A 14454-nucleotide genomic window follows, 5' to 3' on the forward strand; every position below is an offset into this window, starting at 1 on the left:
CAGTGTTGTGAGGCTGTTGGAAACCTTTGGCAAATCTGATAGATGATGATGATAAGTGGTTCTTCTTCTTCTTCTTCTTCTTCTTCTTCTTCTTCACCCAGCATCTCTCTGAACTAGCCAGTTCCTTCCTACAAAGAAATTGTAAATTGCATGAACTAATATGGGTTTGGCGTTGCACTGCTTGGGAGCTGCCACACACCCACAGAACTCCCTTCCCCTTGAAGCTGTGCTCCTCCAGAGCAGTTTCCAGCGAGTCCCACAAGGATCACGTTTTCCTGTCCATCTCAGCTTAATTCTAGGGGGGGCATAGTGCAGTTAGTTTTATTCCCCCCTCCCATTTATGAGGCTGTGCCTCATTTTTATCTAACTAGCCTTTTGACCTGGCAGGCTCCAAACGGAAGCACACGGCCACTGACCGCTCTCTCTCCCTCTCCCTCTCTTCTGGGCTTCCCCAGGTGCATTACTGGGCCTCGTTTGCGCAGCAGCGCGGGATCCAGCTGGAATGCGGCCAAGGGCACATCTTCACGCGTGGCACCCAGAGGCTCATCCCTCAAGGTGAGGGGGGCAGGGCTGGGAGGAGAGCTGGGTGCCCTTCTGCAAGTCCCCCTCCTCACACGCGCACGCGCACTCGCACTCTCTAACCGCCCCTGTAACCCCGCAGCCGGCACAGTGATGCGTCGCCTCATCTCGGAGTGGAGCGTCACGCAGATGATGAGCGACTTGAGTCTGGTGACGGTGCACCTCATGGCGTCCACCTGCGATGAGAACGCGGACCACCGCCTCGACTCCCAGGTCAAGAAGACCCACCTGCTGAGCCTCTCCTCCCTGGCCTACCAGCGCCACAGCGTCCGCACAGCTGAGGAGGTAACACCACGCTCTCCCTTTGCCCTCGTGGCCGATGCCAGTTTGAGGCATGAGCACTGGTTGAATGGGAACGTTGGGAAGCTGCTTTTATACTGAGTCAGACGCATGGTCCATCTAGGTCAGCATTGTCTACACTGACTGGCAGCAGCTCTCCAGGGTTTCAGGCAAGGGACAGTTCCCAGCCCTACTTGGAGATGCCATTGGGGATTGACCCTGGGCCCTTCTGCATGCAAAGCAGGGGCTCTGCCACTGAGCTAGGGCTCTTAAAAAGAAATTTAGATTCTAGTTCTCATTGTCTGGAATTAAAGCTTAGCTTAAACAGAACATAGAAACCTCTCTGAGCGAGACCCTTGGTCCCATCTAGCTCAGTGTTGTCCTCACTGGCTGGCAGCAGGTCTCCAGGATCTTAGCCAGGGGCCTTTCCCAGCCCTGCCTGGCTCTGGGTCTGTCCGCCCTCCTGTGCCGCCTCCTCTGGGGTGCATGTTGGGTCTGACACCCTTCCCTCCAGGAGCTGCCTTTGCGCGACGGAGACGACGTCTTCCACACGCACCAGCTGCACCTGGTGGACCTGCGGGCTTCCTGGACCACCACCAACCGAGACATCGCCTTCGGCCTCTACGATGGCTACAAGAAAGCCGCGGTGCTCAAGCGCAACCTCTCCACGGAGGCGCTGAAAGGTCTCAGGATCGACACCCAGATGCCTGCCAAGAAGCCAAAGAGGGGGCCTCCCCCCAGCTACCAACCTCCGCTGCAGGTCATCGCCCCGCCCAGCAACGGCCGGACCGAGCGCAGCCCCTCTGGAGGTGAGGAAGGGAGGAGGGACTGGGTCTGCCCCACAGCAGAGGCAGAGGACATAAAGGCCCCTTCCAAAGTCCTCCGGGGGTCTGAGTCCTGAGGCAGGGACAGCCCCAGTGGAATGTATACTCCCCGGGGGTTGCCAGTGGTTTTTTTTGGCTCTGGGCAGGGTTGGATTTTTGAGTGAGTGCCATGGGCAACTGCCTCCTCCTCATCTCTAGTTACTTCTCTCCCCCTGGTCACTGATCCCCCCCCCCAGAGAAAAGAGAGAGTGTGCTTGCGTTTGTACACACACACTCACACACTGCTTTGCCACAGGTTCTGGTTAAAAGCCAGATCTAGTGGAAAAGAGCATAGAAGAGGAAGTGGGACAGAGTGTCACTTTTTCAACTTCCTCCTTCAGATTGGTGCTCTTTTTCAGGGAGAAAAAGGTCACAGCCTCAAGACCGAGAGGGGGGCTCAGAGGCTTCGTGGGCATCAAGGGAAAGCCTAAAAGGCACCTGTGGGCATCACATTGATGCCTCCTGAGCACACCAAGGCGAGGCTGTTGCCCTCTTTTTAAAGTAAAGTGCTGGTTCCCTTGTGCCTTGGGTTACTCTGGGGCAGCGGCAGAAACAGGACTGCAAAACCTTTCAACGAGAAGCCCCTTGCAACTTGGGTGCAAGCCTGAGTAACCCAGGTAAAAGAGTGTTTGCGTCGTCTTGTGGATTTTTAGGGGCTTTAGAGACGATGGTCACATCCACTCCGTACATTCAAAGCATATGGCTTTGCCCCCACCCCACCCAAGAACCCTGGGAACTGTAGTTTACCCCTCACAGGGCTACAATTCTCAGCACCTTGAACAAATTACGGTTCCCAGGATTCTTGGGGGGGGGGAAGGAAAGTGGATGTGACCATAGGCAGTTCCTCAGAGAAGGGGGAAAAGTCAGCTCGTGCGGAAGCACCCCCCAGATCTAGAGCTCTCCCTATGCCCAGCCGCATGTCCTCCCCCCACCCTTCCTATCTCTCCCCCCACCCCCAGGTGCCTACATGCTGAAAAAGCTGATCGAGGAGACAGACAGGTTTGTGGTGTTCACGGAGGAGGACTCGGGGATGAGCGAGCAACTCTGTGGGATCGCCGCTTGCCAGACGGACGACATCTTCAACCGCAACTGCCTTATTGAGCTGGTCAACTGCCAGGTATTTGCCTCCCTGTTGCCCTCTCTCTGTGGCTCCCCGGTGAAGGGGAGTGTGGCAGGACGGTTCCTCTCTGGGTCAGGCGGATTTTCACCCCCTGATTTCCCTCTCCCCCGCCCCACGCTGTTTTCTGGATTAGGGGCTGGGTTGCATCTGTAAAAAGAGAATTCAAATACCCGAGGTCCATCTAGGTAGTGGGCTGTCCGACACTGGAGGCCTTCAAGAGGCCGCTGGACAGCCACCTGTCAGGAATGCTTTGATTTGGATTCCTGAATTGAGCAGGGGGTTGGACTGGATGGCCTTATGGGCACCTTCCAACTCTACTATTCTATGATTCTATGACGGCGTTATATTTCTGACAGTGACCAGCCAGGCGCCTCCCTTGGGGGTGGGGAGTTGCTTTAGCACCTTAAGTCCGACTAAACCCTGGTGTGGATTCCGCTGCCCAGCTGACATGGAGCTGCCAGAGGGCGCAGTTTTACTGTGTGCTTCCCTGAGAGTTTTTCGTAGAGGGGAAGGCACAGAAGTGTCCCAACATGCTGCTTGCAGGTTTCGTCGGATTCCCCTTTTGGGTCTTGAGAGTCGTTACCCATGGGGCTCTTGTCTCCTCCTCCTCAGATGGTTCTCCGTGGGGCTGAGACGGAGGGCTGTGTGATCGTCTCAGCTGCCAAGGCGCAGCTTCTCCAATGCCAGCACCACCCGGCCTGGTATGGGGACACGCTCAAGCAGAAGACGTCCTGGACGTGCCTGCTGGACGGGATGCAGTACTTCGCCACCACCGAGAGCAGCCCCTCGGAGCACGAGGACGCGCAGCTCTGGCTGGAGGTGGGCGCCTGGGGCCGCAAAGGGGTCTCCTCCTGGCTGGGTCAGGCCCTGCCCCCCTCCCAACTTGGATGGCTTTGGGGAAGAGCACAAGCGGAGCGAGTAACCCCTTCCCTGATGTTTTCTCTCCAGCAACTGGGATAGAGTGCCCCTGGATAGGGAGGCTCCTTTTAAGTTATTGCAGCATCACCCTGCTGGGTCAGGTCAAAGGTCAAAGGACCATCTACCTCAGTAACGGCTGGCAGAGAGAACATTCCCCCGTCCCTCTCTGGAGATGCCACCAGGGATTGAACCCGGGGCCTTCTGCAGGCAAGGTGGGGACCCTGCCACTGAGACTCATCCCATCTAGTCTGGCAGCCTGCTTTTAATGGAGAATAAGCTCCTTGCATTCTAGCTGCCCCCTGGCACTCTCTCCAGGCCACACCCCTTTTAGGCCATGCCCCTTGCTGGCTCCGCTCCGCTCTCCCCCCCCCCCGGGTGCTTTTGGCCTTGAACTGTGTTGATGCCCCCTGCTTGCCTGGATGGAGAGATGGATGTGCAAAACTTCCAAAACGTGCACGGCTTCGATACAGCCCAATGTCCAAAGACAAGAATATTGCATCTGTTGCTCCACCCGCTTTTTGCCTCTGTCCACGCCCACCACTGGCACGCGGCCCCTGGAAGATTTCCCGTGAGAGGATGCGGCCCTTGGGCTAGAAAAGGCGCCCCCCAACCCCCCTCTACAGGCTGGCCCCTGGGTTTGTTCCCAGCCATTGTGAATCTTGTCAGGGCAGCGATGCCTCCCCAGGAGAGTGTAGGGAGCTGCCTCCTACAAGCTGGAACTCTCTAGGGCGGGTGCGCGGGACCTCTGGTCCTCCAGATGCTGCTGAGCGACACCTCCCATCCTCTTCCTCGTCCCTGGCCATTGGCCACGCCTGCTGCAGGGGCTGATGGGAATTGTCGTTCAGCAACGTCCAGAGGTGCCAAAGGTCCCCCACACCTGCCCTACGGTCTGAGCACGGAGGTCTTTCCCCATCTCTTTTCAACTGGAGATTCTCCTGGGGATTGATCCTGCGTGCCAAGCACGGGCTCTACACCTGAGCTATGGCCTCCCGCTACTCTGTGGGAGCCCTGGGGCTCTGTGGCCTCTGCAGGCCCAGCTCCCTGGCAGCCTCTGCTGCCCACTTCACCCCAGCGCTGCCTCCCTTTCTCACTCTCTCTCCCCTGCTTCCTGTCTCCGTCCCCAGGTCAAGAACATTGAGGAGCATCGGCAACGGAGCCTCGACTCCGTGGAGGAGCTGATGGAGAGTGGGCAAGCGGTGGGCGGCATGGTCAGCACCACCACAGGTCAGCGTGCCGAGGGCAGGCTCAGGCCAGAGAGTGGAGAGGAGGGGGTGGGGGGTTTGGAAGGGAGTGCGCTGCTGCCAGGTGAGCTCAGCTTCTCCCCACAGCTCAGGATCGCCTGCTGTAACTGGCAGTGGCTTCTAGGGTTTTGCTGTTTCACAGGAAGCCTATAAATGTTTTAACTAGAAATGTAATAGCAGGATCCTGGGCCAAAAATATTCCTTTCCCATCACCTGCTACCAAAGAGCCTTTTGCTTGTAGAGACGCTTCCAGGCTTTGAAGTGGGGGCCTTCGGCGTGCAAGGCGGATGCTGTGCTGCTGAGCTGTGGGCCTTTTCCCTAAAAAGTCAGATTCTAGTCCTCATGGTTCTCAGTGTGTTTTAAAAATAAACACAGGAAGCTGCCTAATGCCAAGTCAGTTCATTGGCCCATCTAACCCAGTATTGCTTACACTGACTGGCAGCAGCTCTCTGGGGTTTCAGGTAAGGGGTCTCTCCCAGCACTACCTGGAGATGCCACTGAGGATTGAACCCGGGGCCTTCCACATGCACTGCCCCTGAGCTACGCCTCCTCCCAGGGCACGGTCTGAAGGCACAGCAGGCCACCACCTTGCTGCATCTGGGTCCGGTCAGTGCCCGGATGGGAGACCGCCTGGTGAGCTACGAGGGTGGGGCCTGAATGTTAGCACAGCAAACAACTCCTCTTCCTCCTCCACCCCCCAGACTGGAACCAGCCTCACGAGGTGCAGCCGACGCAGCAGGTCCAGCGGATCATCTCGCGCTGCAGCTGCCGCATGTACTATATCAGCTACAGCCACGACATCAACCCCGAGCTGGCCACCGAGATCAAGCCCCCCGAGCTGCCTGCAAACCCGGAGAAGGATGACCTCCTCAAGAAGCAGGAAGGTGCCGTGACGGAAGGGGGAGCCCCGAGAAGTGGGGACTCTGCCGGGGTGGGGCCGAGGAATGTAGGAGGCTGTTTTTCCCAGCCGTACCCGGAGACGCAGCTGGATATCAATCCTGGGCCTTCTGCATGCCAAGCAGGGGCTCTGCCACCGAGCCCTCCCCACAGCTCTTCTCCCTCCCTCAGCGGAGGAGGTTATCCTGAAGTGAGCAGCCGCTCCCTCTCCTCACGTGAAAGGCAGGGCCCTGCCAACCGCTCATTGTAGATCCTCACCCTTTAACGACTAGAGACCCCTGGCCTGTGAAGGGCACGGGGGAGCCCCACTGGTGACATCATCAGTTCAGTAGTTGTTCACCCCTTAATGAATAGTTTGGCAGAATCAGTCTTCCCCGTTTTTACTTCCAGGGGCCGTGGACACCTTCACTCTCATTCACCACGACCTGGAAATCTCCACCAACCCGGCGCAATACGCCATGATCCTCGACATTGTGAACAACCTCCTGCTCCACGTGGAGCCCAAGCGCAAGGTCTCCCCTCTGGGGCTGGGGGTGGCCCGGTTGCAGGGTGGGAGTGGAAGGGTGCGTGTTGGGGCCTTGGCTTCCTTCCTTGGCTTCCAGCCTCCTTACCTGACACCATCAGAGGTACCAGTAGGCTGGGGCATAATGGTTACATTACCTGCATTTGCATGGAATGCTAAGCTGCGTTTTGTTCTAGCCAAGGTTTGTTTGCATTTGCACATAGCACGGGAGCATGGTTTGTTCTAACTGTAGTTTGTTCGACACCCCAGAAACAATGCCACAGCCAATCTTTGCAAGAAAAATGTTGTTTCTCCAGAAGTTGGCTTGTCTCCTAGCCACTCTCACCTTGTAAGTTGTCGAGCATCTCAGGTGGGGGTGGCCAAACAAAGCACAGCTGAGCAAAGCTGTTTGGTTCGGGCCTAACACCAAACCACAGTTAAAGCAAGCCATGGTTTGTATGCCAAGAACAACAAACCATGGCTTCACATGGCTTGTTCCCAAAAAACAAACCGTACTTACTCTGTTGTGCTGGGTTTGGATGTTCAGACAAACCACACTTTGGCTAGACAAACCATGGCTTAGTGTTTTGTGTGTGAATCAGGTCCCTGAGCAGTGAGAACGTCTGCCAGTTCAAATTCATAAGCTCACAAATGGCTGACTAGCAGCTGCTCTCCTGGGTCTGCTGCCCGATTCATTTTTAACTGGAGGCGCCAGGAATTGAACCTGGGACTTTCCCACTGAGCTACGGTCCGTTCCCTTTAATGCAGGTGAATGGCTTTGCGCCTCAAGAGTATTTCATATAAATTATTATGATTGTCTATTATGATTTGTGCTGTTCTTTCGTGTCCGCCAGTACCATTTTTGTGCTATAGGTGACCAATGCTGACTGTCGGGGAAGGCCTTTGTCCCAAGCAGGGGTTGCCAACCCTTTTGGGTTTGTGGGCGCCATGCACACTCTGCAGACCATGCGCAACAGATGGGCACGTGCCCTGCGACATGCGCTCTCTCCCTCCTACCCTGCCAGCGTGTGCACGCGCATGCAAGCGTCTGGTCTAAAACATTGAAAGCATTGTGGGCTACGACAGAAGGCTTCCTTCCTTCAAATTTAAGCATGGGGACAGGACCAAGGAAGGCCTCTGTGGGCGCCTGCACAGACATGGGCACCGCGTCGGCGACCTGTGGCCCAGAGTGTTTCACGCTTGGCTGAAGCGCCGCGGCAGCTTCCTTTTTCAGCACTGCGTCAGTTTTTCCCTGCAGTGTTTTGTTAAACGTTGCACCTTCAGACCTCCAAAGCGCACCCCCCCCTCCTTCCCCAAGGGCCTGGGACCACAGTTGTCACTTGAGACCTTTTTTGGTTTTCCAGGAGCACAGCGAGAAAAAGCAGCGCGTCCGTTTCCAGCTGGAGATCTCCAGCAACCCCGAAGAGCATCGCAGCAGCATCCTCCACCTCCAGGAGGCTGTCCGGCAGCACGTGGCCCAGATCCGGCTCCTGGAGAAGCAGATGTACTCGGTCATGAAGGTGACCCACCTCCCGGGACCGAGTTGTTGTTGTGGTGCCTGCCTCCTCCGTCCCCTGGCTGTGCACGTTTCTAGGGTGGGGAGCGGAGGGGAGGCGCCTGTTGGGAGCCACAGAGGCCCCCACAGGCCGTGCTCACTTCCTTTCTCTCTCTCTCTTTTCCCCTTCCAGTCCCTGCAGGACGACGGCCGGAACGAGTCTCTCCTGGACCACAACCAGAAGCTGCAAGAACAGCTGAGCAGGGAGAAGGCTGAGCTGCAACAAGAAAGTGAAGAGCTGAATATTCTCATCAGGTATTGGGAGCCACCTGGATCACTAGGCCGCAGCGGAGCCAGCCAGCCAGCTAGCCCGCCCCTGTGATATCTGACCAGATGCCTCTGGGCAGCCCGCAAGCACAGCGAGATAGCAAGAGCCTTCCCATAGTATTTTCCCCAAGGCTCTGTTATTCTGAGGGTAGACTGCCTCTGACCGTGGAGGCTCCATTCACATCACTACATCTGCCTTCCGTAAATGTGAAGGCCTCTGGCTCCCAAGGTCCTCTCCCCCAGCCCTTTGGGGGGGGGTCTCCTCACCTTCTTCCCCTCCTCCTCCTTGCAGGTGCTTTAAAGACTTCCAGCTCCAGCGCGCCAACAAGATGGAGCTCCGGAAGCAGCTTGAGGACGTGGGGGTGGCTCGCCGCACCGAGTTCTACTTTGCCCAGGCCCGGTGGCGGCTGACGGAGGAGGATGGGCAGCTGGGCATCGCGGAGCTGGAACTCCAGCGCTTCCTCTACAGCAAGGTGCGTTTCCGGTCTGCGGGGCCGAGGAAGGGCAGGGCTGCGGCAGCAGCAGCGGCAGCTGTGCCCGTGACTCACCGCTCTGCCGTCCCCCACAGGTGAACAAGTCGGACGATACGGCCGAGCACCTCCTGGAACTGGGCTGGGTCACCATGAACAACCTCTTGCCCAACGCCGTGTACAAGGTTACCACCACCATCACCACCCTGCATGCCACAACCCTCCCCGCTGCTCAGCTCACAGAGGCAGCGCCACACGCTCTGGGGTCTGGGGCGGAGAAGAGACTCGAAGCAAGCCAGGCTCCTCCTTGAACAGCAGGGCTGTTTCGTGGTCTCTGCTGCTGAGCAATCCGAGCATGTGCAGAGTGCCTTTCTTCCACCGCTGAATAAATTGCAAGCCGCCGTCTCCTTAAGGGTGTTGCTTTGTGAGCGCTCCTGAGCTTCTCAGCCCTTCCGGTTAAGCCTTTTTGGGGGGCTGGCATTTGTAACTCTGCCCCTTTGCCTCGTCTGCCCTGCAGGTAGTCCTCCGTCCTCAGAGTGCCTGCCAGTCTGGGCGCCAGCTGGCCCTGCGCATTTTCAGCAAAGTGCGGCCGCCGGTGGGGGGCATTTCCATCAAAGAGCACTTTGAGGTGAGCTGGCAGCAGACAGCATGCGAGACCCGGGTGCGGTTTCTGTTTGCCCCTCTCTCACCAGCCCATCGTGCTGCTCGCCTGATGGGCTCCTCTCTGTCTCTGTCCCCACTGCGGCCACCAGGTGAATGTGGTGCCCCTCACCATCCAGCTGACGCACCAGTTCTTCCACCGCATGATGGGCTTCTTCTTCCCGGGGCGAAATGTGGAGGAAGAGGAGGTTGGGGACGAGGAAGATAAGTCCAAGCTGGTGACGACAGGTGAGCATCACAGGACCTGCCTTCACCCGCCTCTCTCTCTCACACGCACACACACGTCTTCTTCTTGTTATGTGCCTTCAAGTCGATCACAACTTATGACGACCCTATGAATCAGCAACCTCCAAGAGCATCTGTCGTGAACCACCCTGTTCAGATCTTGCAAGTTGAGGTCTGTGGCTTCCTTTATGGAATCAATCCATCTCTTGTTTGGCCTTCATCTTTTTCTACTCCCTTCTGTTTTTCCCAGCATTGTTGTCTTTTCTAGTGAATCGTGTCTTCTCATTATGTGTCCAAAGTAGGATAACCACAGTTTCATCGTTTTCATCACACACACTTACTACTTAATAAGGGAGCATCTGAAAGGTCATCTCTCCCCTTATCTACCATCTCATCAGGAGGTCTGTTCCACACAACGTAGGAATCAAGCCTTTATCGTGGTGACCCCAACCCTTTGGAACTCCCTCCCATTGCCTGTCAGACAGGCGCCGTCTCTGTCGCCCTTTCGGTGCCTGCTGAAGGCCTTCCTCCTTCAACAAGCCTTTTAAAGAGAGACCTTTATCCCAGTCTGCGTCTGTGCTGGAATTATTCTTTCAAGATGTTCTTTAAAAATGTTTTGTTTTTAAGATGTTTTTTCATTCTTTATTGTTTGTTTCTTGCCCTAGGCTCCCTTTGGGAGGAAGTGTGGGATATTTATTATTATTATTATTACTGTTATTATTATAATCATCTGTAGTAATATGTTTTGTCCTTAGCTGGCATTTGCCCATGCTCCGTGTCAGGTCCTCCTGCAGTAGCGTGAGAAATACCCTTATGGCAAGCTCCTGCAAGCCCAAACCCACCCTTCCACAGAGGAGGCTGCCTGTTGCATCCCTGAAGGATTAGTTGTTCTGCGTTTGCCTCCTTCCCCCCAATCAGTCCCAGATGGGGAGGAACTTTTCTTTGCCCCTGGTGTGTGCATCTGTAAGGGGAAGATGCCAGGCGCTGACTGCCATCCTGCCCTCTTTCTGCCCTATGCAGGCATGCCGGTGGTGAAACCGCGCCAGCTGATGGTCTCTGAAGATTCCCTGGGGCCAGGGAAAGGCATGGCCCAGGGGCTGAACCGGACGTCGGGGGTCAGACGCTCGTTCCGCAAGACGCCTGAGGTAACCTGCCCCTATTTGGGAGCACGAGGGGCTGGGAATCGAGAGTTATCCAGGCGGGGTCACAATTTGGCAGTCAAGAGAGACTAGAACAGGGTCAAATCCCTGCTCAGCCCTAATGCTCCCTTTCTGACTCGGAGATAGTTGCATGCATTCTGTCTCTCTCTCACTCTCAGCCTAGCCTGCCTCTCAGGGTTGTTGTGAGGATAACAGTGAGGAGGTGGGGGAACGGCAGGGTAGAAAAGCCTGTAATGTTTGTTTTTCTGTCTCAACGTGGGTGGACTGGGCAAGCTTGAACTCCCAGAGCTGCATGTGGAGGTCCAGCCTGCAGCATGGTGCCCCCTGAGGCCGCCTCCAATGCCAGCTCCTTCCGTCTCCCTTCCAGTACCCGGTGGACGACATTGACAAGATGAAGGAGAGGGCGGCGATGAACAATTCCTTCATCTACATCAAGATCCCACAAGTGCCGCTCTGTGTCAGCTACAAGGTCAGCGGGTTGTCCCGGGGTGGGGTGGGGGGCTCAGGCAGAGAAGGCCTCAGTCTCCCCCACAAGATGTGGCCAGCTTGGATAGCTTCACAGGGGGAATTGGCGATCATGACTAAGTAACACTGTAACACAGGAGTCTGCCTTCCACGGAGTCAGGCCGTTGGTCCTTGTAGCTAGCGCAGTTCTGTCTGCACTGACCAGCAGCTTGGGATCCAGCTTGGGTCTTCCGCTGCCTTGACTGCTATCGAGATCCCTCCGTTTCTGGGCACCCCCATTCTTGGGGGGAGAGGGGGTGTCTCTGGACCAGGGCCTGGTTTGAGCTGCCGCCTCTCGGCCTCCTCAGGGGGAGAAGAACAGCGTGGACTGGGGGGACCTCAACTTGGTGCTTCCGTGTCTGGAATACCACAACAACACGTGGACGTGGTTGGACTTTGCCATGGCGGTGAAACGGGATAGTCGCAAAGCCCTGGTGGCCCAGGTAAAGTGGGTGCCAGCGGGTGGGAAGAGGGAAGACCCATTCGAGGTTACGAGGTCTGCCTGCCAGCCCGTGCCTGAAAGATCCTGAGAACATTGCAGTCTGCCTTATACAGGGTCCTCTGGTACTGGTGGGTGGTATCCATCCATCGTGGTTAGTAGCCACTGATAGCCTTTTAGCAGCAGAGACAGATGATCGACTGGTGTGTTGTCCCATTGGGGGGGGACAGATAAAGAATTTACCCATCCCCCCCGAAAGGCCCCAAAGTTCCCCCAGCTCTGTTTTCAGAGCAAAAGCAGTTGCTTGCCGGACAGCAGGCAAGGCTAACGGAACAGCCGGAATGCCCTTTGCCGTCCTGCCTCTCCGGCAAGCGCAGCTTGAGCCTTCCTGCTTTGGCCCGGCCCGGCCCGCCCTTTGCAGGTCATCAAGGAGAAGCTCCGGCTCAAGCCAGCCGCGGGCACCGAGTCCCGGAGCAAGCAGGAGGGCAAACTGGAAGGCCACGTGCAGCAGCAGGAGGAAGATGAGAAGGCCCGGCTCCTGATCGGCCTGAGTGTCGGCGAAAAGAACCCCGGCAAGAAATCCATTTTTGGCAGGCGCAAATGAGACCACCGCACCCCCCGCTGGCCGGGGAAGGGGAGGAGAGGGCGGACTTGTCCGGCAACCCGCTGTGCCACTGCCACCACCAGGAGGGACCAAAATGCTCGGGGACGAAGGCGCTCAGCCCGGCCACGCTGGAGACCGCGGCGAAGCACAAGCCTCCCCCGTCCCAGGAAGCCTTGCAACTGAGCACCGTTCCACGGGCGCCGGAGGAGGCTGTCGCCGCAGGCAGCAGGACAACAACCGGGCCTGCCCTTGTTGCCGTTGGCATGGTTGCCGGGGGGCTCCTCTCGGCATGCCTGGCTGCTCTATGCATTGTTTGTTGGGAAACGGGAGGGGAAAGAGTTTAAATAAAAGAGTTTATCATTTGGAACTGGTTGTTTGTGTTTAATGTCCTGGTCCTGGTGCAAGGCGGGCTCTGCCGTCCACGCTTCTCCTTGCGTGGCTCCCTTGCCCGGCTGAGCTGTTGTGATTCCTGTACCAGGTGCCAAACCGTGTCCCCCAAGCCCATCCTCTGGCTACAGCTTCTGATGCTGTCGGTGCTCACAGATCCTCATGGGTGGTGGGGAAACCGTCTGTTCTGGACCACTGGGCCCAGTCACCTCCTTTCCTGGCCTCTCAGAAGATTGTCGGCCTTCCATCTTCCATATCCAGCATGGACTCCTTCAAAACCGGCTTATATTACCATGTACACGCACACTCGGTTGCATGCAACTTCAGTTATCCACTGAAATTCATCAGCACTGGCAGCTGCCCTCCAGGATTCCAGGCAGGGGCCTCTCTGACCCCCAGCCCCTCGTCTGGAGATGCTGCCTGCAACTGAGCCAGAGAGATTTTGAATACAAAGCAGGCGCTCTGCCCCCCTGAGAGGTGGCCCTTTGCAACCGGAGCACATGCAGTGTTCAAAACTGGGGCTCTCTCTCCCCCCCAGCCCATTCCTCCTCACCCCCACCCCCCTCCTCAATGCCAAAGGGTGTGTGGTTTGTGGAGAAGGCCAGGCTGGCACCCTCAGCTACCCAGTCCTGCCTTTGCCGTGTGGCCCAGGGGCATATCTTCCTGCCTGGGCTCTCTTAGGAGGGTTGAAGGGGCACATTCTGTCTAGAGCAAATCGTGGGGGGGGTTGTGATCCCCTGTTGCAGTGCCTGCATAGACAGAAAGCTAGGGGAGGGGCTGCACCCTGAAAAATGCATGGAGGAGGAGACAGGAGGGCATCCACATTCCCCAGTGGGCATGCTCCACCCACCCTCTATGAAAATGCCTGTGGAAGGCATAAAAGGTGCTCAGGAGTGGTGGGCTGGGGCTCTGGCTTGGTGCGGGGAGCTGACTTGCTTAGTAAAGAGAAGTCTGGGAAGGGGGTGTGGTTTGCACAAGGGGCGTGGCTTGCATAATAAGTATAAAGCTGGAGGTGGGCTTGTGTTTTGCGTAAGGGGCATGGATTGGATAAGAAGAGTGGTGGCGCTGCATTTTGCATAAGAGGTGGGATAAAGGAGTGTTTTGCATGAGGGGTGTGGCTTGCATAATAAAGAAGGCAGGGGGAGAGTCCTTTTGCATGAGGGGTGTGGCTTGCCTAGTAAGAGGTAGGTGGGGCTGTGTTTTGCATCATAAGAGCATAGGCTTTGCTTTTTTTGCATAAGGGGTGTTGAGCCAGACTTGGCCTGACTGAGCCCACGGGGCCTGTCCTTTTGGAGACGAAAGGCCCCAGTGGACAAAGTTCTCAGGAAAGGCCTCTTCTGGGCAGCTCCTTGGGCTAACAAGCCATGAAAGTTCTCAGGAACCCCAAGTGAAGCACAGGCCTGCCACCAGCAGGTTGGCCCCAGCTGCCTCCTCCCTGCCCCCCCAACTTCCAAGGGGTCCTCTATGCAAGTTCAGGACACAAGCGGTTACCCCGGAATCAGTGATGGAATGGCGTTGAAAATTGTTTCCCCCCCTATAGGACCAGATTTGGTTGGGGTCACACAGGATGATTTAGCTGGCTGGTGTCACGGGCCGCCTGCCCTTTCTGCCTGCTGAAGAGGCCTGTGACATCTGAAAGCTTTCCTATACCCCCGTAAGCTAGAAGCGGGGAAGCTTTAGCCCTCCAGGTGTTGGTGGACTACACCTCCCATCAGCCCTAGCAAACACAGCCAATGGCCTGGAGGTGGTGGGCTTGTATTTCAGGAGGGTCAAACGTTCCCCAC

The 14454-nt window shown here is 56.7% G+C and overlaps 1 protein-coding gene across 1 annotated transcript in view; it reads left to right on the top strand.

The window, feature by feature from the left end:
* BLTP2 (bridge-like lipid transfer protein family member 2) overlaps positions 1 to 12650 on the top strand; it is a 32688-nt gene extending 20038 nt beyond the window's left edge. Inside the window, exons 22-39 of the mRNA XM_061604944.1 lie at positions 456 to 555; positions 662 to 864; positions 1373 to 1667; positions 2681 to 2838; positions 3454 to 3660; positions 4884 to 4983; positions 5702 to 5884; positions 6288 to 6409; positions 7764 to 7919; positions 8088 to 8209; positions 8514 to 8694; positions 8790 to 8876; positions 9209 to 9319; positions 9444 to 9579; positions 10597 to 10721; positions 11104 to 11205; positions 11549 to 11683; positions 12101 to 12650. Coding sequence (XP_061460928.1) covers positions 456 to 555; positions 662 to 864; positions 1373 to 1667; positions 2681 to 2838; positions 3454 to 3660; positions 4884 to 4983; positions 5702 to 5884; positions 6288 to 6409; positions 7764 to 7919; positions 8088 to 8209; positions 8514 to 8694; positions 8790 to 8876; positions 9209 to 9319; positions 9444 to 9579; positions 10597 to 10721; positions 11104 to 11205; positions 11549 to 11683; positions 12101 to 12283 — 2706 coding nt within the window. The 3' untranslated portion in view covers positions 12284 to 12650. The remainder of the gene's footprint in view (positions 1 to 455; positions 556 to 661; positions 865 to 1372; positions 1668 to 2680; positions 2839 to 3453; positions 3661 to 4883; positions 4984 to 5701; positions 5885 to 6287; positions 6410 to 7763; positions 7920 to 8087; positions 8210 to 8513; positions 8695 to 8789; positions 8877 to 9208; positions 9320 to 9443; positions 9580 to 10596; positions 10722 to 11103; positions 11206 to 11548; positions 11684 to 12100) is intronic.
* Positions 12651 to 14454: the final 1804 nt, after the last annotated feature.

The sequence above is a fragment of the Rhineura floridana genome, chromosome 21 (genome assembly GCF_030035675.1).
Source record: "Rhineura floridana isolate rRhiFlo1 chromosome 21, rRhiFlo1.hap2, whole genome shotgun sequence".
Lineage (NCBI taxonomy): Eukaryota > Metazoa > Chordata > Lepidosauria > Squamata > Rhineuridae > Rhineura > Rhineura floridana.